Source organism: Martes martes, assembly GCF_963455335.1.
Source record: "Martes martes genome assembly, chromosome: 14".
Lineage (NCBI taxonomy): Eukaryota > Metazoa > Chordata > Mammalia > Carnivora > Mustelidae > Martes > Martes martes.
Genome location: NC_137902.1, coordinates 23,928,122 through 23,951,394, shown reverse-complemented (window position 1 = coordinate 23,951,394; position 23,273 = coordinate 23,928,122). Strand labels below are relative to the sequence as shown.

General features: G+C 44.7%; 1 protein-coding gene across 1 annotated transcript in view; it reads left to right on the top strand.

Annotated features, from left to right (window-relative positions):
• The window catches only part of SORCS3 (sortilin related VPS10 domain containing receptor 3), a gene marked incomplete at both ends in the record, with an annotated part of 596,464 nt that overhangs the window by 234,129 nt on the left and 339,062 nt on the right, over nucleotides 1–23,273 (top strand). The window contains one exon of the mRNA XM_080823492.1: nucleotides 18,972–19,071. Coding sequence (XP_080679618.1) covers nucleotides 18,972–19,071 — 100 coding nt within the window. The remainder of the gene's footprint in view (nucleotides 1–18,971; nucleotides 19,072–23,273) is intronic.

The window sequence follows — 23,273 nt, the reverse complement described above, 5'->3', positions numbered from 1 at the left end:
CTCAACTCCCTTCTCCTCTCCATCTACCCTTGTCCTCTATATTATTTGTTATGCTCCACCAATAAGTGAAACCATATGATACTTGACTCTGTCTGTTTGACTTATTTCACTCAGCATAATCTCTTCCAGTCCTGTCCATGTTGCTACAAAAGTTGGGTATTCGTCCTTTCTGATGGAGACATAATACTCCATAGTGTATATGGACCACATCTTCCTTATCCATTCATCCGTTGAAGGGCATCTTGGTTCTTTCCACAGTTTGGCGACCGTGGCCATTGCTGCTATAAACATTGGGGTACAGATGGCCCTCCTTTTCACTACATCTGTATCTTTGGGGTAAATACCCAGCAGTGCAATTGCAGGGTCATAGGGAAGCTCTATTTTTAATTTCCTGAGGAATCTCCACACTGTTCTCCAAAGTGGCTGCACCAGTTTGCATTCCCACCAACAGTGTAAGAGGGTTCCCCTTTCTCCACATCCTCTCCAACACACGTTGTTTCCTGTCTTGCTAATTTTGGCCATTCTAACTGGTGGAAGGTGGTATCTCAATGTGGTTTTAATTTGAATCTCCCTGATGGCTAGTGATGATGAACATTTTTTCATGTGTCTGATAGCCATTTGTATGTCTTCATTGGAGAAGTGTCTGTTCATATCTTCTGCCCATTTTTTAATATGATCATCTGTTTTGTGTGTGTTGAGTTTGAGGAGTTCTTTATAGATCCTGGATATCAACGTTTTGTCTGTACTGTCATTTGCAAATATCTTCTCCCATTCCGTGGGTTGCCGCTTTGTTTTGTTGACTGCTTCTTTTGCTGTGCAGAAGCTTTTGATCTTGATGAAGTCCCAAAAGTTCATCTTTGCCTTTGTTTCCATCGCCTTTGGAGACATATCTTGAAAGAAGTTGCTGTGGCTGATATCAAAGAGGTTACTGCCTATGTTCTCCTCGAGGATTCTGATGGATTGCTGTCTCACGTTGAGGTCTTTTATCCATTTCGAGTTTATCTTTGTGTACAGTATAAGAGAATGGTCAAGTTTCATTCTTCTACATATAGCTGTCCAGTTTTCCCAGCACCATTTATTGAAGAGACTGTCTTTTTCCCACTGGATATTTTTTCCTGTTTTGTCGAAGATTATTTGACCATAGAGTTGAGGGTCCATATCTGGGCTCTCTACTCTGTTCCATTGGTCCATGTGTCTGTTTTTATGCCAGTACCATGCTGTCTTTAGAGTTTTCTATATATAAGATCATGTCATCTACAAAAACAGTTTTACTTTTTCTTTTCTGATTTGGATGCCTTTTATTTCTCCTTCTTGCCTTATTGCTTTGGCTAGGACTTCCAGTACCATTCTGAGTAAGAGTTGTGAGAATGGCTATTTTTGTCTTATTTCTGATCTTAGAAGAAAATGTTTCAGCTTTTTACCATTGAGTAATAATCTTTAATGTCATTAGCTCGGGACTTGTCATACATGACCTTTATTATGTTGAGGTACATTCCTTCTGTACTTAATTTGTTGACAGGTTTTTTTATTATTATTTTTATTTTTTTATCATGAAGGGATGTTGAAAGGACCTAGTTTCTTCATTTGGAATATTGGACTAAAAGTACAAATTCCTGTCTTAATATAAATTGCCTGACACTTGCCGGGTTTGCTTCTCCTATAATGGGGTGTTTTGAGAACCTGGAATAGTATCTGGCAAGTCATAGGCACTGCATGAATATTTGTCAAATGAAGAGGTAATCAACAAGTTATATTCCTATTCCTTTAGTGGGCAGGTTGTTTTTCTGGGTGTTTTAAGTGAGCTCAGACTCTCCTTAGGAAAAAGAAGTCATTAACTGGTCAATCTTTTATGTAAAAAGACAAAATACTGATTTCAAAATTCTGAAACTTCACCATCATGTTCTGGTGGCAGAGACTGAATGGGTAGATATTCACCACACCTATCTTATCTTCTTCCAGGACAGTCAACTGGACTACATTCTTTCATTTAAATGTAGCCATGAGACTGAATTCTGGCCCAGAGAAGCAGGCTGGAAGTGATAGGTGCCCCTTCCATACCTGATAAAAACACTTATTACAGCATTCTCCATGCTCACTTATTTCTTCTTCCACCAGTTCAGCTGAGCACTCCTAAGATCTGTAAGACAGCAGAACCTTGATCTGAAAGGACCATGGGTCTCTTAATCATTGCCCCAACTCATAGCCCCCTCTGGCCCCTTACTTCCCTGCTGGTCCATATTGCACTAACATGTGAGTGAGGAATTCACCAACATAGTGTTAAGGCACGGAAATGTGACTAAATGTCGATGATGTTAGCTACCTTGATGCACACAGACTCTGAAAGGCTTATCCACTCCTTCTCCTCCTACATTACCTTTGTTCTCCAGCCAGAATGTCTATTTACTATTCCCAAGATATGCTGTGTTTTTACAGCATCTAGCATAGTGCCCTTCACACCATCAGCACTCAATAATAAACGTCTGTTGATTGATTTGGGGGTCAAAAAATGAAACAGCAGCTTTCTAGACACTGAAAGCATGTTTTCTATTAGATCTGATACTTTAGAGGAAATATGCATTCGGGTGTGATTCTCTACTGTAGGATTTAGTATGCAGCTCTTAAACAGGGTTCAGCTTACTTGTAACATTAAAACTAACATAAAATTACACAACACTTTCAGGGAGATTCCTGCTGTATGAAAGGAAAATGCAGCCATAGTGAATCCCGGAAGTGGTAGAGTAGCCTTGCAGATAGGCTCCAGCCAAGAAAGAGCTTCTTTGACTAGAATATATGAACTAGCAGTGAATGGGAAGGGCCCAAAGAGAGAGAGCATCTATGCCAGGTTTTTCCATCCATATTCAAATGTTTATAATAGAAACAGCCTATCTCTTCCACTTTTTAGAAAGCCTCACCTATTACTTTGCTTTTGAACTTGTGATGCATTGCATGGCCAGTGTTGAAAACCCAGAAAATGACCAACTGCTTAGCTTTCTGCTGCTTACACAGAGCAGATCAAGAAATGGAAGGAAAGCAGATTATACTCCAGGGCAGAGGTTGCATAGGGGCAGAGAACTGGAGTTGCTCAGAGTTGTTCTCTTTCATCCATGAGCTGTTGGCCATCTTGCCATCTTCTTCATGCTAGAATTTATAACAGTAATAGAAAACATTTGTTGAGTCTTATATGCTAAGCCTTGGGTTGACATTCCCTTTATCCATCCATCAGCTGCTGTGGGAGAAGTGGTCACCATGTGCAAAGGGAAGGCTTTACCTGGATCAGGCTTTACCTGGAACCACATCTTTGCTGATTTGCCACTCCTTGCCTATCTTGCCTTCTTATCTTCTGATAGGTTTTGTCTAAAAGCACTCCTTCAGTACTTTCTGAGCTTCCAAATCCTAGACGCAGGCTCTGACTTCAAGGAACTCAGCCTAGAAATGTTTTTCTTCTTTCTCAAAGTCCATTCATAATCTGCACCAGAGGTGTTAGCTCCTCTCTTATTTCTGCCAAAGGCAACATGATTCTCTTAGGCTCTCACGTGGCTTGGAATCTTTAAGTCACCACCACCAGCCCGTTCTCCTTCATCTCTGTCCCCTGTCTGGGAAACAGATTATGCTTCTTCTCTGTGTTCCTGTTTCATTTCTTACAACCTACTGCCATCAGCCAGTGAGACGGATTGCTAATAAGTAATTTCTGCCTCCAGGAGGACATGCTTCACTGATCCATCATAGACATCACCAAAAGATTAGACTTCCCAAACAGGCTTCCATCATGTCCCTGCCCTATTCAAAAGCCTTTGGGGCCCCCATTGCTTGTAGATAAGGTTCAAGTTCTTCAGCAGATATCTAAGACCCTTCACAAGGTCTTCTACTAATCTAAACTTAGACCCTTTTGTACCTATGTAAGAACATTACTTTCAGGCCAGGTTCATCTCCCAATTATCTTCTGACAGTATTGGAAGGTTGGAAGCCCCTGGGCATGCTCTTTATCTTGCCTTGCCTTTCCATACTTCACCCTTTCCTCAAGGCTCCCCTTTCCCATGAAATCTTTCTTCCTTTCCACTGAGATCCTCTAGCACTAATAAATGTCTCTGTCTTCAACATTGTAGTCATCATCATTGTATGAATAATGGCCACCTTTAATTAAGAACCTGTAGTATCCACACTGTGGTAAGTGCTTTATGTGCATTTCCTCACTGAGCTCTCAAACACCCTGTGGGTAGTTGCCTTGGATAGTTTTGCCTGTTTTATAGATGAGAAAACTGAAGTGCAAAGAGGTAAAGTGATCTGCTCAAGACCACAGAGTCATTCAGGAGTGTGGAGCCAGGCCTTGACACCATCATGTCTCTGACTCCAAAACTTGTGGTTTAACCATACTGCTATCCCACTGCTTTTGTTCTAACTCCTTCCTACCCATTTATCTCTTATTATGTATTAAAACAGAGGGGCACCTGAGTGGCTCAGTTGGTTGAGCATCTGACTCTTGGTTTTGGCTCAGGTCATGATCACCCGGTTATGAGATCAAGCCCTACATCGGGCTCTGCACTCGGCATGGAGTCAGCTTCAGGTTCTCCCACTTGCTCATGTTGTCTTGCTTGGTCTTTCTCTCTTTCTCTTTCTCTTGATCTCTCTCAAATAAATAAATAAAATCTTAAAAAAATAAAACAGTGATTGAGTACCAGGGAGTGGGCACTAGGGACTTAGTAGGGCCCTTGTCCTCACAGTGTTTTATCTAATTGCCTTCTTGAGCCCTTTTGCTAATCACCATCTCCCTCCCCAAGCTTCTCCTCCTCTAATCTCTCCAGGAGAGGAGTTTTTCAGAATTTCACCTATGTGCTGCATCATTTTGCCTGTTATTTTCTAATGGTTCAGGTGTTGGGCTTTATCCCTTGGCTTTCAGGACTCACTCATGCCCTGATTTCTAGTTATTTAATGAGAGATGGTCTTGCTGCCCCAAGACCATATTCTTCTTTCAGACTGCTGTCCTGTAGATGCCTAGAATAGGGGATCCATAGGCTGCTAGACCTCTGGGAAGCTGAACGCTTACTTCAGGCACATGTTTTCACTCAGGCAGATTTTGCAGGACCTCAGTGACACATTTGTATCCTTAGAGCATAGATCTGCATTTTGGAAGCAACCGAAAGCCATTTGGAGCTTGGTCAGATGCACAGAAGGTCGGAGATGGCAGGAGCTTTTGAGATCATTGATTCCAACCCTCTCATTTTATAAAAGAGAAGAGTGATCAAACTGTGAAGCGTTGTTCTGGGTTGGAAACAAGAAGTGTCTGTAACAACAAGATTCTGGAAACCCAATAGACCAGAACTTATGGTGCTGGCTGAACGCTTTAGTTTGAGCCACTGGAGACACTCAGTACATCATGTTGCTGCCAGTCCTGGTGTTTGTTAATGTGCTGGGAAACACTCCGTTTCTAATCAGGGCGCTGGCTCCTCTCCGCATCTTGACTTGTCCAGTTGAGTACTACCCTTCCCCCATGGGAGGAACTCATCTCAGCAAAGATACTGACTTCCAGCGACTCAAAGCAGACAAGGGCCTGACGAAATGTTGAGGGGGATAGGCTGTGGCGGCTTCCAGAGCCAAAACCCCTGCAGGCTGCTGCAGGAATTGGCAGTGAAGGTCTTTTGGTAAAAACCACTGTCCTCTCTTTCCAGCCGCACTTTTGGCCTGGGCTTCTGTAGCTTCCCTGTTCCTGAGACCCCAGATCCAGGTGTTCAGGATAAAACGTTTTTCTGTTCAATCAATCGCTCAGGCTATAGGAAGTACCTGCTTTCATTTCATGAAGTCATTCTTTGTTTTTGAGAAGGGAAATAGGGAATGGTGGAAAGATGGCCTTAGGAAGGAATGGGAGGATTTCAGGGATCTCAGCTGGTTCTTGCACTGTGTGTTATGCAGATTTCTCATTTTACACAGAGGGTCGCCAACGACTCTGCCTGGTGGCAGTTGTTATGCCAGCATTAGAGATGGGGAAACCGAGGCCCAGAGAGACAAGGCAATGTGCACATTGTCATAAGTAGAGTAAGTGGGAGAACAAGGACTCTGACCTTTTTTCCTTCCTTCTTTAATACCTGTAATGCCTCCTAGTAAGCAATGCCTTTGGAGATCCCCTGAAAGGCTGAGTCAGTGAACCCCCTACCTTGTAAGACTTTGTGAAGCCTATGCTCCCTTATCACAGCTTAAGTAACTAGCCTAGCACTGGTGTAGAGCCCAGGGGATTTGGGGTTGGTTGACCTTGATTGCCATTCCGACACTGTTGTTTACTGAGTCCCTTCACCTCTGAGTCTCTATTTCCTCACTTTATGACAAAGATAAAAGACCCATGTCAAAGAAACTTCTTGAGAATTGAGTGAAATATTTCAAGAGAAAATGTTTTGCATAAGGCCCCGTGCACAGGTTAGAACCTAAATGCCACAGTGACTTAGGGTGGTACTCTTCCGAGAAATCAATCACTGAGCCCAAGTGTGTGCCAGAGGCTTGGTCTGTGACCTCAAGAAGCTTCTAGTTTGGATGGGGACACATACTGTGAAAGCCAGAGGGTAGAAGCCAGGTGGTGCTATAGTGACCCAAAAGCAGCAGAACCTCAGAGAAGGGAAAGATCACAGGGCAGGGTGGAAGGGAAAGCTTTATGCAGGAGGCTGGAGCTAAACTTTAAAGGGTCTAGAGAAGAAGAATGTGTGAAGAGGAGATTTTCAAGAAGTCCATGGCTTTAGTTTAAAAACAAAACAAAACACCCCAAATCATCTTTTTCTGTGTTGTGGTCCCTTTTGGGACACTGCCGTCCTTTGGCATAGGGCCATGACTCTCCAAGGGTGACCATGGAGTCCCTGGGGGATGTCTGTGACCCTTCCAGGGGATTAATGACATCAGACTCTTTTCTAATAATAAAATATGATTTGCCTTTAATTTATTCTCATTTTCTCACTGGTGTGCTGTGGGGTTTCCTAGAAGCTGTGTGATACCATAACAGATTAAATGCAGACATAAATAGGAGAATCCAGTTGTCTTCCAGTAAGCCAAATATTGAGGAGTTTTGCAAAAAAAGTGTAAAATGCCACTCTTCTCTCCTAAATTGTTTTTGTTCTGGAAACTGTAGTTGTTTTCCATAAAAATGTGGTATTTCTGTTTAATAGTTATTTTAAAATGAGTTAATAAGTGTAAAGTTTTATCAGATGTCATTTCTAACACAGTACATATTGATATAATGTGTGAATTAAATCTCCTCGGGTCTAGTCCTCAACAGTGTTTAAAAGGCTGAAGGAATGTCATAAACATTGGAGAGCAGTTGTTAAGGACATGGTATTCTGGCATAAAGACGCAGACAAGGTCTCATATTTTCACAGTCCTTTGGTGTCAAGACGTAGGTCCTCTAGTATCTTAGAACATGTATGTTTGGAAATTTTAAAATGGTAATGCCCAGTGTTGGCAACTATGCAGTGAAACTGTCCTCCCATATATTATTAGTGGAAGTGCAGATTGGCCAGAATGTTTCTAAAGGGCAGTTTATAACAAGAACCTTAATGATAATTTGTACCCTTTGAACTAATAATTGCACTTACATGAATCTATTCTAAGGAAACAAATAAAGATGCACACAAGGATTTATGTACAAGAATACACACTAAAGTTCTATAATGTAAAATAGTTGGCCAGAAACTGACCAACTGGCCAAGAAGAGAGTCAACATAAATTTTGATACATTTATATATTAGAATGTTGTGAGGCTTTTAAAATGATTTTTGAAGAGTAGTTAACAACATGGGGAAATAGCTTAAAATATTATGGTAAATGAAAAAGGAGGACACCAAACTATGTGCAAAGAATGACCCCCGATTTTTATAAATGTACATGTGCACGTAAACTACAGAAAAAAGCACATCAGATGTTCACTGAGGTTTTCTCTGTACAGTGTAGCTATAATTGATATCTATGTTGTGCATTATTCTTTTCCATATTTTATATTCTACCATAAATTTTCAGTACTTTAATCTTTCAAGAATAACAGAGAGTGTGGCATGCCTTTTATGTAAGGCCATGGGAACCAATCTCCTGAGTCAGCCTATGCCACCCAGGCTTTGAGTGAGTTCTAGCTCAGATCTTGGAGGGGGCATTTTGCAAGGGTCCACAGGGATGGTTTAAAGAAGACTCTGTGACTTGAGGATAAACTTAACTTCTGGTTGGGTTGCCTTTTCCTAGTAAGACTTTCAAAGGAAAGCTTGGGATGGGGAGGAAACAAACCTAGGGCTGCTTTTCATGCCCTACAGTGCTCTGGTCTCTCATTTTGAGCATTTGGCATGTAGAATGTAGGTCCCAACAGGGCGAATGCTTAAATAATGTTGTGCAGATGGCACAATGGAGGGAGTGTGGCAATCAATGTATAATTCTTGTGAAGGAAGAGGTTTCTGGGCCCATGAGGAGGTGAGGTGATTGAGATGTAATAGCCTCAAGTAGAAGAGCTGGGATTCGCTCCTTGGTTTTCCTCTTTTTTCCTATGTTGGGAGATGTCTCATGTTGGAAGACTTTAGTCTTCTTTCTCCCCTGAATTACTGGCAGGATCCCTGGTAGAACCAGCCCTGTGTGGGGGAACATCTGCTTTGCTGTTAGTCTCTGAGAGCAGGACATTTTCATAGTCAGAATGGAATTTGTTTGAATGTGATTATTTCAGTTCCTGGAACGTATTTGCCCAGTTTGAGTATCTATCCTGTGTGGCACTATTCAGCCTGCTCTAGGGGTTAAAAGAGACATCCAAGGTAGTTCCTTGACCTCAGAGAACTTATTCTGTCTGGAGAATGAAGCCTCATGCAGAAAAAGTTAAATAATGACCTAAAACAACAGCAGAAGAGAAGAGATGTATGTCCCCAGAGAGCAGGTGCGATGCTCCCTGAGATTAACACAGATGTGGGGTGCTAGAAAACCAGAGATAGGAGAGATGAGAGGGTTCTTGGAGAGGACACAGCAAAGGGACAGGCTCTTCTTTACAGGGCTGGCTGCTCCTGGGAGGAACGAGCTCATGTTAATTCACAGTAACTAATTACTTCACTGAGTGCCCACCACATACAAGGCATTGCACTTATCCCTGAGAAGAAAAATATTTACAAGTGAAGGGGACCCGGAATTGAACTTCTGTAGGGTAGTGGGGTGGTCCAGAGGCTCTCCATCAGTTCACATTTCTCTGTTAGGCAGCTACACATTTTATCCTGGGGGTTTCTGGATGTGCACAGACAGACATAATTGCTTGCATGTCACAAGGACCCAACCTGCTGCATGTATTTTTAAAGGGAAATGGTAAATATCTACTCTCCAGACAGAGCTGCCTTGCTAAAACTGTCCAGCACCTTCTAGTTCATGCCTCATTATTTTTTTCCCTAGGAAAACTTAGTTTAAAAAAAAAAAAAAAAGATGTTGATTCTGTTTTCCCTAGACTTTAATTTGCAAGTGTTGGCCACCTCCTGGAGACTATCTCTGATGTCGTGTAGCAACCCCTCCATCTTCCCATGTGCCTTTTGGTAGCTTACTGCAGATTTGGTGGGAATGGGATGGCACTTGCCCATTCGCTGGTGACTGTAACTTGGCTGCTGTTTGCTCAGACCTGTACGGGACAGATTCTCCTCCAGTGATCATTGCTCTACCGTGGGGTCTCCTAACGACTAACAGCGAAGTGAGCTGTGTGATATTAGGACTATTTAAGCTTCACAGTAATCCTAGGAAGGCAATATTTATATTCTCATTGAGTGGATAGGAAACACAAGACTTATGTAATTAGCCTGAGGTTCCACAGGCTGGATTTGAAACCAAATCTGCTTGACTCTGAAATGAATCCTCTTATGATTATGTTGGGCTGTCTTTTTGAATGCAAATGATTATCTGTAATAGGGTTCCTCAACAGATGTGTCACAATTTACTAACTACATTGTAACCGCTCAGTAACAAATCACTTTATTGCTGTTGTTTTTACCTATATGAGTGATACATGGATACCTTTTTATTTCAAAACATTGCAATGTTACAAAAAGACTCCTGTCCCAGTACCCAAGGACCCCACCCTAGTCTTTTACCCAGAGTTAACTTCTATTACCAGTTATTTGTATTTTGCTCTAGCATTTTTAAAATGCACTGTGTACACACTTATACATTTAATGGAAATATATTGTTTTATTTTGTCTGGGTGTACCATTTGTGTATTTAATATATTATTCTTCAGTAGCCCTTTGCATGTAGCCATATATATTGGGGACTTTTCTAAGTCAATCACTTTCAGTTCTGCTGTATTCCTTAATGTCGTTAGAGTGTGTGTGTGTGTGTGTGTGTGTGTGTGTGTGTGTATGTTGTGAAACACGCTATATCTTCGTGAGTCTTTCTCCTAATGATTGTCATTTCATTATAGTCCCATGAACAAAGGTGCAGTGAATAATGAAATGTCACCTTTGTGGGGGGGTCTGCTCCTGCTTTTTCTTTTCTCTGGAGGACTTCTTTCCTTTCCTTACCTGTATGACATACACAGGCCTCTTGGCTGATAGGATTGAGATTGTGCTTTTGAATCTTCAGAATAACACCCGGGCAACCTTAGGTTCTTCAGTGAGAACCAAAGTGCTCACACAGTGAGAAAGACCAAGGATCTGAGCGTTTGGCCAACCCCACACTCTTCAACCTTCCTTCCTAGATCTGTGTGGGGATGGTACTGCTGTTGGGTCTTCATTTTATCTGATATAAACCATGAAATCTGCATGATCTGGTCTTCCGGGTCAGCTAACCCTCAATTTTCTGTATTTGAAACCCAGTGGTGGCTCTCACTGAAATAGCCGGGGCAGAAGGACTTAAAGATGAATTAATTATTCTGTGTCATTGTGCCTCTTTCTCTGAGACTGGATAATGCAGCTGAGGAGTCAGATAACACGAAGAGGTCACTGAGAGCTTTGTGAGCTTCTGCCTTGGCATCAGCCTGCCTGTGATTTTTTTTTAAAACAGAGGATGGGACCAATACCCACTTGGAGAATGAAGCTATTTAAATCACTTGCTCTTGGCTTGAGGTCTGAAATTAGTTATATGACTAGTTACTTGTGGTCAGGCTGGGCTCCTGCCATTGCAAAGATACAAATTAATATAGCTTGGAGCACGGGCCTTAAGATGAGAAGTTGAACAGGCCAGAGGGGTGCCTCCCTGGCTTTCCCATTTAAATCATAAAGACTCTCTGGGCAGCCATTGGTCTGGAGCTGTGCCATGGAAACTCCTGACCTTGACCCTAGAATGCTCTGTGGTTCACCACACACCAGAGCCCCTAATTGCCTGTGGCTTTTGGTTGTTGACTCTCCTCAGGGTAGTTCACTGGAATATACTCAAGGGGAATGGTTGGTGGGTGCTTCCCCAAGGCATGCCAGTCTGAAGCTTGGTTCTGTCTTCTGATTTCCCAGACTGCTGGGCCATCTTGTACTTTCATGGTAGCAAATTGAAACAGTGGCCAAAGATTCTTTAATGCTTTACTGGCCATTCATACGCCTTAACCCTCGTTAGTGTAAGAAGTGTAAATCAGAGAAAAGAAAACAAGGTGATTGCCCTTGAGGAAAATACAATCTGGGGCATTCATAAAAATGACAGTCGTAAGCATTTATGGAAGAAGGGCTTTTATCAGATCCTAGACTAGGTATCTCACTCCTCTTCATTGACACAGCAACCACCGTATTGTCTGAGCAGAGCTTTAGGGAAGCAGAACACAGCGAGTTCTTCCAGCTCTGTGTCTAGTGTCTTTGCCTCTATCCTGTCTCCCTTGTTTTCTCTCTCTGCACATTCAGAGACTCAAAAGTTATTTCATTTGTTATTTCTCTTTTAAGGAGGTTTTAGCAATTGCTGAAAAGAAAATTTGCCCATTTGGAGAATAAATAGGGAACTCTGAGGTGCCGTTGATATAAATGAAGAGGAGGATGTGGGCTGAAATTGTAGGAAAAATCCCAGCATGTAATCAGCATCAGGAGAGCTGAGTGTCAGAAAAGGGGCGAAGTCTGGATAGTTGCCAGCTGTCCACTCACTGGGAGAGTGGAAATGGAAGGTAGGAGGGGCAGACCTTGAAGGCCTGAACGCGGGGCTCAGGCAGGCATTCGGACCCGATGGGGCAGCCGGGCCGGGAAGGGTGAGTTAGGGCATCAGTGGCCCTGGCTGGAATCTTGGGAAGATGTCTCAGAGACAGAAACATGGTAGGAGTCCGGCTGGTGGTGGGGATGGTATGGGCTGATGCTTTGATCAGCTGCAGCAGAGGCCGTGGAACTAGACACCGCCTGGGAGTAACGCACTACCTGCCCTTGTAAATTTAGTTGTATGAGGACACAGCCACACCTACGCGTGGACTCACTGTGTTTGGCTGTTTAAGAGCTGAAGGGCAGAGTTGTGTGGTTGTGACAGAGATCACGGAACCCTAAAATATTCACTCTCTGGCCCTTTTATGGAAAAATTTTGCTTACCTGAGGTGGAGTGACTTGTAATTATCTGAGGGAAGCAAAGCCCAGTGATTGGCACACGGCAGTGGCCACAATGGATAATAGATATGTGTTAAGAAATGAACAAAACAAAAGAACTTGCTAACAGGAAAAGGAACACTCAAGCGTGTGATTGCTGAACTTGGATGACCTCATAGAGAAGGGAGTCCATGGAGGAGAAAAGAGATGGAGAAGAGAATCCAGGAGTGAAAGACTTGTGGTCTCCCCACAACTTTGCTTTGCAGAATCTGGGGCAAGGGTTGCAGATGGCAGAAGAAGGGAGCTGGGGAGCTGGGTGGTAAACTGGGGAAGGCGGCTGCCTGAGGGAAGTGGTGTGCCCACTGGACCCTGAACATCTGGCGGGCCAGTAAGAACTGGCAGAGTGCCTTCCAGAGTCCTCTCACCTCTGGCAGGAACGTGGCATTGGAACCGGAGGTGTTGAGTGGCAGCTCGGCTCTCCCGGGAAGCTGACTTGGCTGCGTTGGCTGAAAGTTTTTCTTTTCTGTTCTTTTACCTTTAAAATAGCAGCCCATATGCTTGTTGCCACCAGCCTCTCCCCCAGAAGATCACTAGAGGAGTGGGAGCTTGCTGGGTGGATGAAAGTATACCGTATTCTCAACTCAACTCTGGAAGTTGTCATGGAGAGAGTGGCCCAGGCGAACAACTGGGGTTATGGGAGATGAAGCTGGGGTGTTCTGGAACATGCTGGCTCACATGGAGCTCTTCTGGAGGACTATCAGGAAAGGACAAGAGACCCTGCATAGTCGAGGGACTCAGACCGGGAGTCAGGTCCGGACACAGACCCGACTATGTCTGAAAAGTTGAAGACAGAGGGCATCCAGCCTGCCGGGCAGCACTGGGTACCTGGGGAGTGGCATGAGTGGTTGGCAGCTGGGAGGCCTGGCTAGATAACAGGCAGATCCCTGGGCGGGTGAGGGAGCCATGGAGTGGGGGACCCACTGTGATACAAATGGGAAAACCAGGGTTAGCGTTAGTGGAGCCAGGATTCAGGGCCCCGGATGCTAATTCAGTTCAGATGCTCTTGAATTAGGACTCTGGAATCAGAGATAGATGGGACGAGACTGGTCAGAAGGTCTGGACTTAGGCCCTGGGAATAAAGAAGGACTTAGTTGTTGGAGCTGGAGAGTAGGAGAGTGTCTGCAGCCTTCTTGGAGAAAATTCTGTCAATAACCAGCAAAATAGAAGTTATGCATAGAGTATGTCACAGTAATTACACATCAGGATGTCTCCCCTGAAACTCTTCTTCATGAATATGTGAGAAGCCATGGACAAGAATGTTCATTGAAACATTACTTACTCTCACAAATTTTAAAGGAGAAAAAACCCAAAATATTTGTATTAGTGGTTGAAAGGACAGGCAGTGGTTTATTCATAAGCTATAATCCTCTACAGCAGTTAAAAATAGATGAATTTGGTGCACCTGGGTGGTTCAGTTGGTTAAGTATCTGACTTTTGATTTCAGCTCAGGTCAAGATCTCAGGGTTGTGAGATCAAGCCCTGTTTTGGGGGCTTGGGATTCTCTCTTTCCTTCTCCCTCTGCCCCTTCCCCTGCTTTCATGTTTTCTCTCTCTCTCAAACAAATAGTTTTTTTTTTAAAGGATGAATTATGGCTAGGTGTGTCAACATGGATAAGTCCCAAAACTTGAATGTTGGGCAAAATAAGCAAGCTGCAGGACATACATCCTGTATAAGGCTTATGTAAATATGAAAAGCTTCAAAATATCCTGCTTATGAACACAAATATCTGTTAAATCTAGTAGTGGGCATATGATCGACATCCCCCTGTATTTTCCTGTGTGCTGTAGATAATTCATTAAAAAGACAGGAAGAAAGCAGGAGAACACAGTGGAAGAGCTGGCTGGACTTGGATAACCTGAGCCAAGGCACGGAAGCCGAAAGCCCGTGGCCTTGCGCCTCTCACCTGTTGCCTTCCAGGTCAGCTGTGTGTTCAGAGCAATTCAAAATGGTAACTAACACCACACCAGGCTCGTGGCAGGTGCTCGCTGCATACGTTTCCAGCTTTCTGAACATTTCCATATTGGGAGCCTAGTGTCAAGATTTGAGAGGCTCGCTTTGTGATAGGAGAAAGGAGCCTGTTTCCTCCAAGTGACCCCACTGGAGGGTCTGGAGTGACAAGGTGGACGATGGTTGGCTTTCTTGTGACAGTGAGTTCTGCAGGTGCAGCTGTCTCTGGCAATGGGGCCAAAGCCTCTCAGCAAGCTGCCCCTCCCCCCAGGCAAAAGGGCCTCCAGAGCTCTGTGGTCAGTGTGTGCAGCGTCCATGCTGGGAAGGACAGAGTCCAGGGCACCTTTCATGCCACAGGGGTCGTGGCTTCTTGAGGTGTCTTCAGTGAGTGAGCCCTTTTCGGTCAGCTTGAATGAGCAGAGGAAGCTAACATGTGGAGAATCTTTTGTAGGGAAGTCCCTGCGCTGGGAGAAGCAGCCACACCTAGAGAAGAGCGGAGTGGCTATGAATCTTCAGGGCAGAAAGAGACCATGTGTGGTGCCAAGCTGAATACCTTTGAGGAGGTTTATTTGGATTCTGGGAGGAAGTTTGTTGTGACATCAGTCATGCAGGGAGCCCTGAGAATTTAGCTCTTTATAAAAGTAAGATGTTTGCTATGTACAGAGTGAGGAAATGTGCTGCTTGGAGAACAGCTTAGCTCCATGTTGGTGGCATAAGGATATTTGAGGTCCAGATGGGTGATTTTAGAAGTTAAACCTCTTGTGTTCATGATGGAGTAGGGCTTGACAAACTCTCCTCTTGGCCAAACTCTAGTCAGGACCCTCTGAGCTCTTTGTCGAGTAGGCTCTGCCCTTGGGTGAGTCCTCAAAAGCCCAGTTGTCCCAAGAATCCTAAGTCAGTCTAGCCAGAATCCCTTGCCCTCGATATCTGACTGATCTCCTCATCCCCTACTATGCCCTGGGTGATGTCTCATCACACTGGCCTGCCTTCAGTAAGAATCCCGTCAGGTCCATTTATAAAGGAATTACTCTGCCCTCTAGTAATGGTCCATCCACTCATCCCACCTTTCTCTTTGGCTATAAATTCCTTGCTCTTCCTTGTTTTTGGTTGAGCCCAGTCTCTGTCACTGGAAAACCCCATTGTGGTGGTCTCTATACATATTGCCTTTGTCGCAAATGAAGTCTGCCTGATCATTTTAACAGGTGTCAGGGTAACTTTTTTCTTTAACAGGTGTGAGGAATTGGCTTACCCAGGGTAGCACTTTGCGTATGTTTCAGAGTCAGGATTCCTAGACTCCAAGTTCTATGTTCTTTCTCCACACCATGCTATCTTTATGTCTTCACGAGTGCAGAATCAAGAAGGGATTCATCCTGTAAAACCTTTTATTTGGATTAATAAAAGTATGCAACTGACTGCCTCTAGAGATTAGGCTTTCTCCTTCCCTACTCTGGAGAGGATAGGAGCTTGGGGTGATTGGTCACTTAACCTTGATGCTAGTGTGAGTGAACGGCAGATCCTTCCCTGGGACCAGATGCTGCTAGACCTTTCCACGTGTTCTAGCATCCAGCTAGATGAAGTGTGTTTTCTAGGTGTGGCTATGTGTTGAATGGCCAGTAGACATTAGCAGCTGGTCAAGAATTTGACCAGCCAAGACCATGGATGACCATTCATTCATTCTTACAAATGAAGACAAAGCAAAGTGGAATAATACACAAACCAGTACATTCAGCACTTGCTTTGCATCAGACGTGGTGCAAGGCATTGGGGCTGTTAGAAGGAATGTTTCTTGCCCTTAGGGAGCTATAGTCAAGGAGGGGATCCCAGAATAAAAGTAGCATGACTGAAACAATTGGATAAATGCTAACATAGAAACACATACAAGGTGGTATGGGAATGGAAAAGAAATCATGATTAATCCCGGTGGGGAAGCTGGAAGGAGGGTGATATTGGTGGTGTCAGAGGTTGGAGAGAGATGTCCCAAGCAAAGAAAGTAGCACAGGGATAGTTCAGGCAATGGGAATGATATTAGTAGAAATGGAGGGAGTGAAAACATAGGACATTCAGGAAAGTTTGGTGAGGCTGGAGAGAAAGGGGCAGGGAACAGGTGGCTGGAAATGAGTCTAGTGAGGAAGACTGAAGCCCTATTTGACAAGACTAAGCTTGGAAGCTACAACCTCATTGTGTGTAGGCAGCAGTAATTACTACAAGGGATGAGGTGGAGAGACCTGGAGGTTGAAATACAGCCTGATGACAGCATGGGGGATGGCAGGAGGGAGAGAAGGCTGGAAGAAGAGCATCCAGTTGGGGAACTATTGCAAAAAATAATGATGCATGAGCCACAGCATTGGCGTGAAGATGGAAAGACCAGGGGTCCAAGTTATTTAGGAGATAGAATCATTAGGACTTGGAGACTGAGCTGGGTTTGAGAGATAAAGGCAACAAGAAAGATTGGGAGTGATTCCCTGTCCTTAAAGGTAGACAGGAGAATGAAGATAAGAAGTCAGCTTTGGGGGGGCTGGTTATAAAAGTTACCATAGACACTGACCATGTGGAGCCAGTAGCCTAGGGAGGGATTTGAAATACTGATGTTTGCTTATTCAGTAAACATGCCAAGTGTGTATGATCTATACAACCTGGTTCTTTATATTTTGGGGAAAAGAGAAGCGCATGTCCTTTTTATTTTCATATATATTTTTTAGCATTTCATTATATCTACATTCTGTCAGGAGGTTTCCCATGTGTCATATTTTTGCATCCTTAACGAATGCCTTGTGAGATCAAATCTCCCTGATTTTTTCAGTTCAGAAACCTGAGGCTCTAGGAGGTTAAGTAACTTGCACGTGGTCATGCAACCAGAGAGCTGCGAATCTAGCAATGAAATAGAGATTTTGTGGGGCGCCTGGGTAGTTCAGTCGGCCCATATCAGGCTCCCTGCTCAGGGTGAGGTCTGCTTCTCCCTCTCCCTCTGCCCCTCCTTTGCTTGTGCTTTCTCCCTCCCTCCCTCTCTCTCTCTAATAAATAAATAAAATCTTAAAAAAAAAAATGAAAGAGGAGATTTTTCTATACCCAAAGTTCCTGTTCTTTCATCTCACCATAGCACTCTCTGTGCTCCCTTGTCCTTCGGGAGCTAATATTGTCCTAGGGAGACCAGAACTTAACAGAAACTAATCACAGTGGTATCAAAGAGCCAAAAGGAGGCATGTGCAGTGTGCTTTGGGCACACCGTGGGCTGGGAAGCTTGTTTCAGGGCAGAGAGGGGGTGAGGGTGACTGGGAAGAGGGCTAGTGAAGCCTTCACAGGGGTAAGGGTGGGCATTTCGGCTGGTGTGGGGACATGGAGTTTGCTCAATCAGAGGGGGTGGGGCTAATTTTTAAAGGTTATCACACGTTATGAGCCTTGACTACTAGGCTTGTGAAACTGAGCTGTGGGCCTGAGCAGGAATAGATTCTGGAGAGAAGGTGGGTGAAGAACCCGGGAAGAGGGAGGAGCAGGCAGGTGGCTACTGGGGAAGCACCCAGCCAGAGCCAGACACTGGGATCTGAGGCAGCACACAGGCTCCTATGAAGTCAGGTGACCACAGGGAAACTAAACTGACCTCGAACTTTCTAAAGCCTAGATGGGAGAAGTTTCGTGACCTAGCCAAAGAAGGCAATGGAGGAAAGACAGGATGCGGAGCTGATGATACTGGTGGTTTGAAAGGGGAGGACAGTACGTGTGGAGTCGGGTTGGGGAGTGAGGCACAAAGCGTGGCGGCGAAGCTGGGCCCTCCGTTAGCCACCTGCTCTCCTTCCTCCACTATGGAAAGATGGGATGGAGTGGAAGGAGCCTATGGCTTGGCCTGCCTTTGCTCTCCGAGTCCTAACTTGTGGTTTTGGTATAAGGTCAGAACCCTAGAAACTGGGCCCAAAGGACAAGCCGGTAGCCAGCAGGATGATTGGAATGATAAACTGTTGGCAGCACTTTCACAACACCTGCTTTGACCCTGACACACCATAGCTCCTATGTAAAACCTCCCACCCCTTCCCTGCTGTGGCCCGTGCTGCTGCTGCACCCTCCAGCCTCCTGCAAATGGGGCTTCCTTCCACCCAGAGCATTCCCCAGCCTCGGGCCCTGTGGAGGTGGTGTGAGGTTGGCTGGACTCCGACGACCTCAGGAGATAGTCTGGCCTCTCCCACAGCTCCCGGCCGGAACTTGCGTCCGTCTGCAGCAGCACGTGGAGGACCCTGGGCTGAACCTCGGGGCAGGCAGGCCCTGGCAGTAGCTTTCACAGACAGCTTCACAGAGGGCAGAAAAGTAGGTCTCTGAGAAAGGCAGGGAGCAAAGGGGAGTGAGGTTAGGTAGTAAGCAGATGCACTAGTCTAATTGCTCTTCTGAAATTAATGGGGCCTTTTATCTCTGAATCACTCCTGGGATTTGGGAACAAAGGTGCAAGTTGAAGGAGAACTTGGCTCCCCTCTGAACGTAACCCACCATTTGGTAAAACAGTCTCTTCCTTTCTTTCTCTCTTACCTGCAGATCAACGGATTATGGCACCACCTATGAGAAGCTGAATGACAAAGTAGGATTGAAGACTGTCCTCAGTTACCTCTACGTCAATCCCACCAACAAAAGGAAGGTAAGACTAGGGGTCAGCCGTGTTGAGCAATCCCCATGGAGTAGCAGGGCTGCCAGGGACCAGGCATGAAGCAGAAAACCAGTAGGCATGGAATCTGTTAGAGAGAGCCTGCTTTCTAGGCCAGGAACATCACAGATAATCCTTGTAGCTCTAACTGCCTCGACACTGGCAGTAGCACTAGTAATAATAATTTCAACAACAGTAGAATGATGTAGCTAGTAAGGTGTTCTCTGTGCCAGAGATGGCTTATCTCATTTATCCTCACAGTGAATCTGTGCGCTACAAGTCACTGTTGTCCCCATTTTATGGATGAAGAAACTGAAGGTCTGAGAGATTAAGTAATTTTCTGGCCTAAAGGCAGACAGTGATAAGTAATAGATCTGTGATTTGAGAGTGGCTCTGCTTGTCTCTGCAGTTGAGTTCTTCCAGCCTCCCTCTTGCTGGTCTGTTTTCAGAGAGCTCCTTGTAAACAAAGGCCTGTTTCTGCCATGGGAAGGATAGGGAGTTCTTGGATTCACCAGCTTGATCTAGAGCTACTGTTGGGCACGGAGAGCAAACTGGCTGCTGGCCCCTCTGCTGTCTGACTCTCCAGTTGACTTAATAGCCAGGATGTGGAGGAAGTCATAGAAAACCACCTTGTGGTCATGGAGGCCCCCTGGGAGGAGGGACCTCGAGTCCACGGAACGACGGACAGTTTTAGAAAATAAATACTATGTAATATGTTGGTTCTGGGATGGGTGATCTTTCTGCAGCCAGAAAGGCACTGCTGTGTAGAAACTTAGGCAGGCCTAGCCCCTAGAAACACACCAGGAATCTAAAAGGCCATTTTAGTGTTTCTCAAAGTCTGACAGTGGTACTCCCTAGCTTTCCTCTTGCAATCTGATTTGCATTTCCCTATAGGTTTCTGGCCCCCCCCACCTTTTTTTTGGTGAGAATAGGTGCAGGGTTGGGCTTCAGTCCACTGTTTAGATGTCCCTGACCTCTCAGTCCAGTCTGGTAGAGGCCAAGCTGGGATGATGATGATTTATGCCGCTCAGAGCAGAACAGCTTTGAATCAGGCCCGTAACAGGAGTGCCATGCCCCCCTGTCTTCTCACTCCCACCTCTGCCACCCCTAATCCCCAGCAAAGGGAGGGAGCAGAATGGATGGCTCGTGGTTCAGCGTTGATGATTAGATGCCCAGTGATCTAGCTAGGAGGCTCCAGACCTGAGACTCTGCCTACCAGTTAAGAGCCAAAACCTAGGTGATCATCAGGTTGGCTGTTGGGACACTTGTTACTCAGTGGAGTAGTTTCTCTTTGCTTTGCCCTGAAGTGCTGTCATCTCCATAGTTTTCAGTATTGTCATGTGACTTGTTGGATGTCAAAGCAGGAAGGGATCATAGATTTGTATATAGGAGCAATTCTTTTTTTTTTTTTTTTTTTTTTAAGATTTTATTTACTTATTTGACACACACAGAGAGATCACAAGCAGGCAGAGAGGCAGGCTCCCCACTGAGCAGAGAGCCTGATGCGGGGCTTGATCCAAGGACCCTGAGACCATGACCCGAGCTGAAGGCAGAGGCTTTAACCCACTGAGCCACCCAGGTGCCCCTATAGGAGCAGTTCTAATTCAATGATTTTGCAAAAGTGAGTAAAGCTCTAGATGTCTTCTCATAAAACATACCCCTGCCCACAAAACTGGAAGTTTAGCAGTTCGTGAACAGCTGGAATCCTACTCACGGACCCAGGATGTCCATGGAGTCTCAGTTAAGAATCCTTTATCTGTACCAGTAACCTCGTTTTACAGAGGAGGAAACAGAAGCCAAAATAGCCCACAGAGCTGGGTGAGAGGTCAGGACTCTGGATTCTTTGCTGCAGACCACGCTCAGCACATTTTCCTCCTATACAATCACAGCCTAGTCGTTCACAGTGTACAGTCTAGCCCTCTCTTGGAAGCTTGAGGCAGTTGCTTCTTGACCCAGAGGAAAGCTAGGTGCCATGTACGTGATGGACCCTTGATAAACCTGGACTGAATGTAATCAACAATGGTCTGTCTCAGTTCTTCCTCTGCCCCGCCCCCTTCATTACGAAGGAAGCAGAGGTCCGCAGAGGACAGATGTCACCTGTGTCACTCAGCTGGTGGTGGTGTTGCCACTTGGTCTCATGACTCTCAGTATAAAGCTTTTTCCATCCTACACAAGTGACTTGGGGTCAGATGGAACCACGTCTTGGGGTGTATGCCCTGTGGGAGAAGCAGTTTTTGACCTGTGGCAGAAGCCTTTCCACATGGTCTATGACCTTGGACCACAACAAAGTTGATGTTATTTTCTTGTAGACAGTAGGTCAGCTGTCTTTCTCTGAAGTGGGATGTAAAGGGTCACAACTATTGGCATCTGTTTTGGTGGTCATCTGTCATGTCTGTTTCCTGTTGAGCTTTTACTCATAATGATGTCACTTTTTTTTTTTAAATAATGAAGTCTCCTTTGGTCTTTTTGCTGTTTTTCTCTACCCCTGACTTCTTTATCTTTCTGTGGTATAACCTAGATGTGATTAGAAGTGTAGGAGGGTTGTCTGGGGTGCTCAGTCAGTTGAGCATCTGACTCTTGGTTCCAGATCCTGATCTCAGGGGTCATGAGATCGAGCCCCACATCAGGCTCCATACTCCATATAGAGTCTGCTTGTTCCTCTCTCTGCACCACCCCCCTGCCCTGTCTCTTTCTAAAATAAATAAATGAAGTCTTAAAAAAAAAAAAAGGTACAGAAACAAAGGGTTGGTTAACACAGATGCTGAGGGTCAGAAAGAGTGGAAAGCTGGGATTTAGAGATCCCTGGTGCAGAAATTCTGTCTCCATTTCTCCCACCTACTGGTGATATCCACACCATGGGCTCTCTGGAGCAGTTTCTCTTGGGAATTAATTCCCACTTAACTAAAGTGGAGCCTATTTTGTCTGTCTTCTCTGAGAAACACCATCAAGGCACAGTTAACTCTTACTTGGGAGTTGCTGCTACCCAGCAAGTTAGACATAAAAGCATAGACATTTTCCCACTCTGATTGGGGAAAGACAAACTACAGGCTATTGCCATGTTGCTGTTGTTGTTTTTAGATTTTCTTTATTCATTTGACAGACATAGCGAGGGAAGGAACATAAGCAGGGGGAGTGGGAGAGGGAGAAGGAGGCTTCCCTCCAAGCAGGGAGCCCGATGTGGGGCTTGATCCCAGAACCCCAGGATCATGACCTGAGCCGAAGTTGGATGCTTAACGACTGAGCCACCCAGGGACCCCTATTGCCATGTTTTTTTTTTTTTAATTTAAAGATTTTATTTACTGAATATAGAGAGAGAGATCACAAGTAGGCAGAGCAGTAGGCAAGAGAGAGAGGGGAAAGCAGGCTCCCTGCTGAACAGAGATCCTGATGCGGGGCTCGATCCCAGGACCCTGAGATCATGACCTGAGCCAAAGGCAGAGACCCAACCCACTGAGCCGCCCAGGCACCCCTGTTGCCATGGTTTTATTTATTTTCTTTAATAGCAGTAGAAATTAATTCATAAGGAGACTGTGTGATCCTGAAATGCTTTCTGAATCATCCAAGGAATGCTGAAATTAGATTCTGTTTCATTTTATGGTAAATGTGTTTGATTGTCTTCTGAGCCTCTGGGTGCTGACAGTTCACAAATACTCTACATGATGACTTTTCTTTTAACTGGACTGACTATTTGGTTTACTAGAACGATCCTTCTCCAGCCCCTTATGCAAAATGGCAGTTAGATATAAATGAAAATACTTGGTTTGTTGCTTTATTGCTTAGTGCTCTGTGTCATTATGACCTTGTAATTCAACTTTTATGTTGCCTTCTTAACTATCTCTTAAAGTTTAAACCTGTGGTCTCCGGATTCTCGTCTCTGCTTGCATTATGCCAGATCTTCTGCTCCTTCAGCACCCAAATTATCTGTAGTTGCCCATGTTCATTGACAGCCAGTGAAAAATCCAGCAGATTTTCAGTTAATCTTGTGGAAACACTTGCTCTTTACTTAATGAGTTATTTATTTTAACAGATGGCTACTACTGTCCTTGGAGGCTATGGGAACATCAGAGATCTGTGGCCCCTGGCAAAACAGTAAATTGTGCTTGTATTTATATAGTAGCTGGGTTTCTAATGCATTTTTGACAACATAAAATCTTCAAATGCAGATAGCCAGTAAGCCATTAGGTTGAAAATAGAAG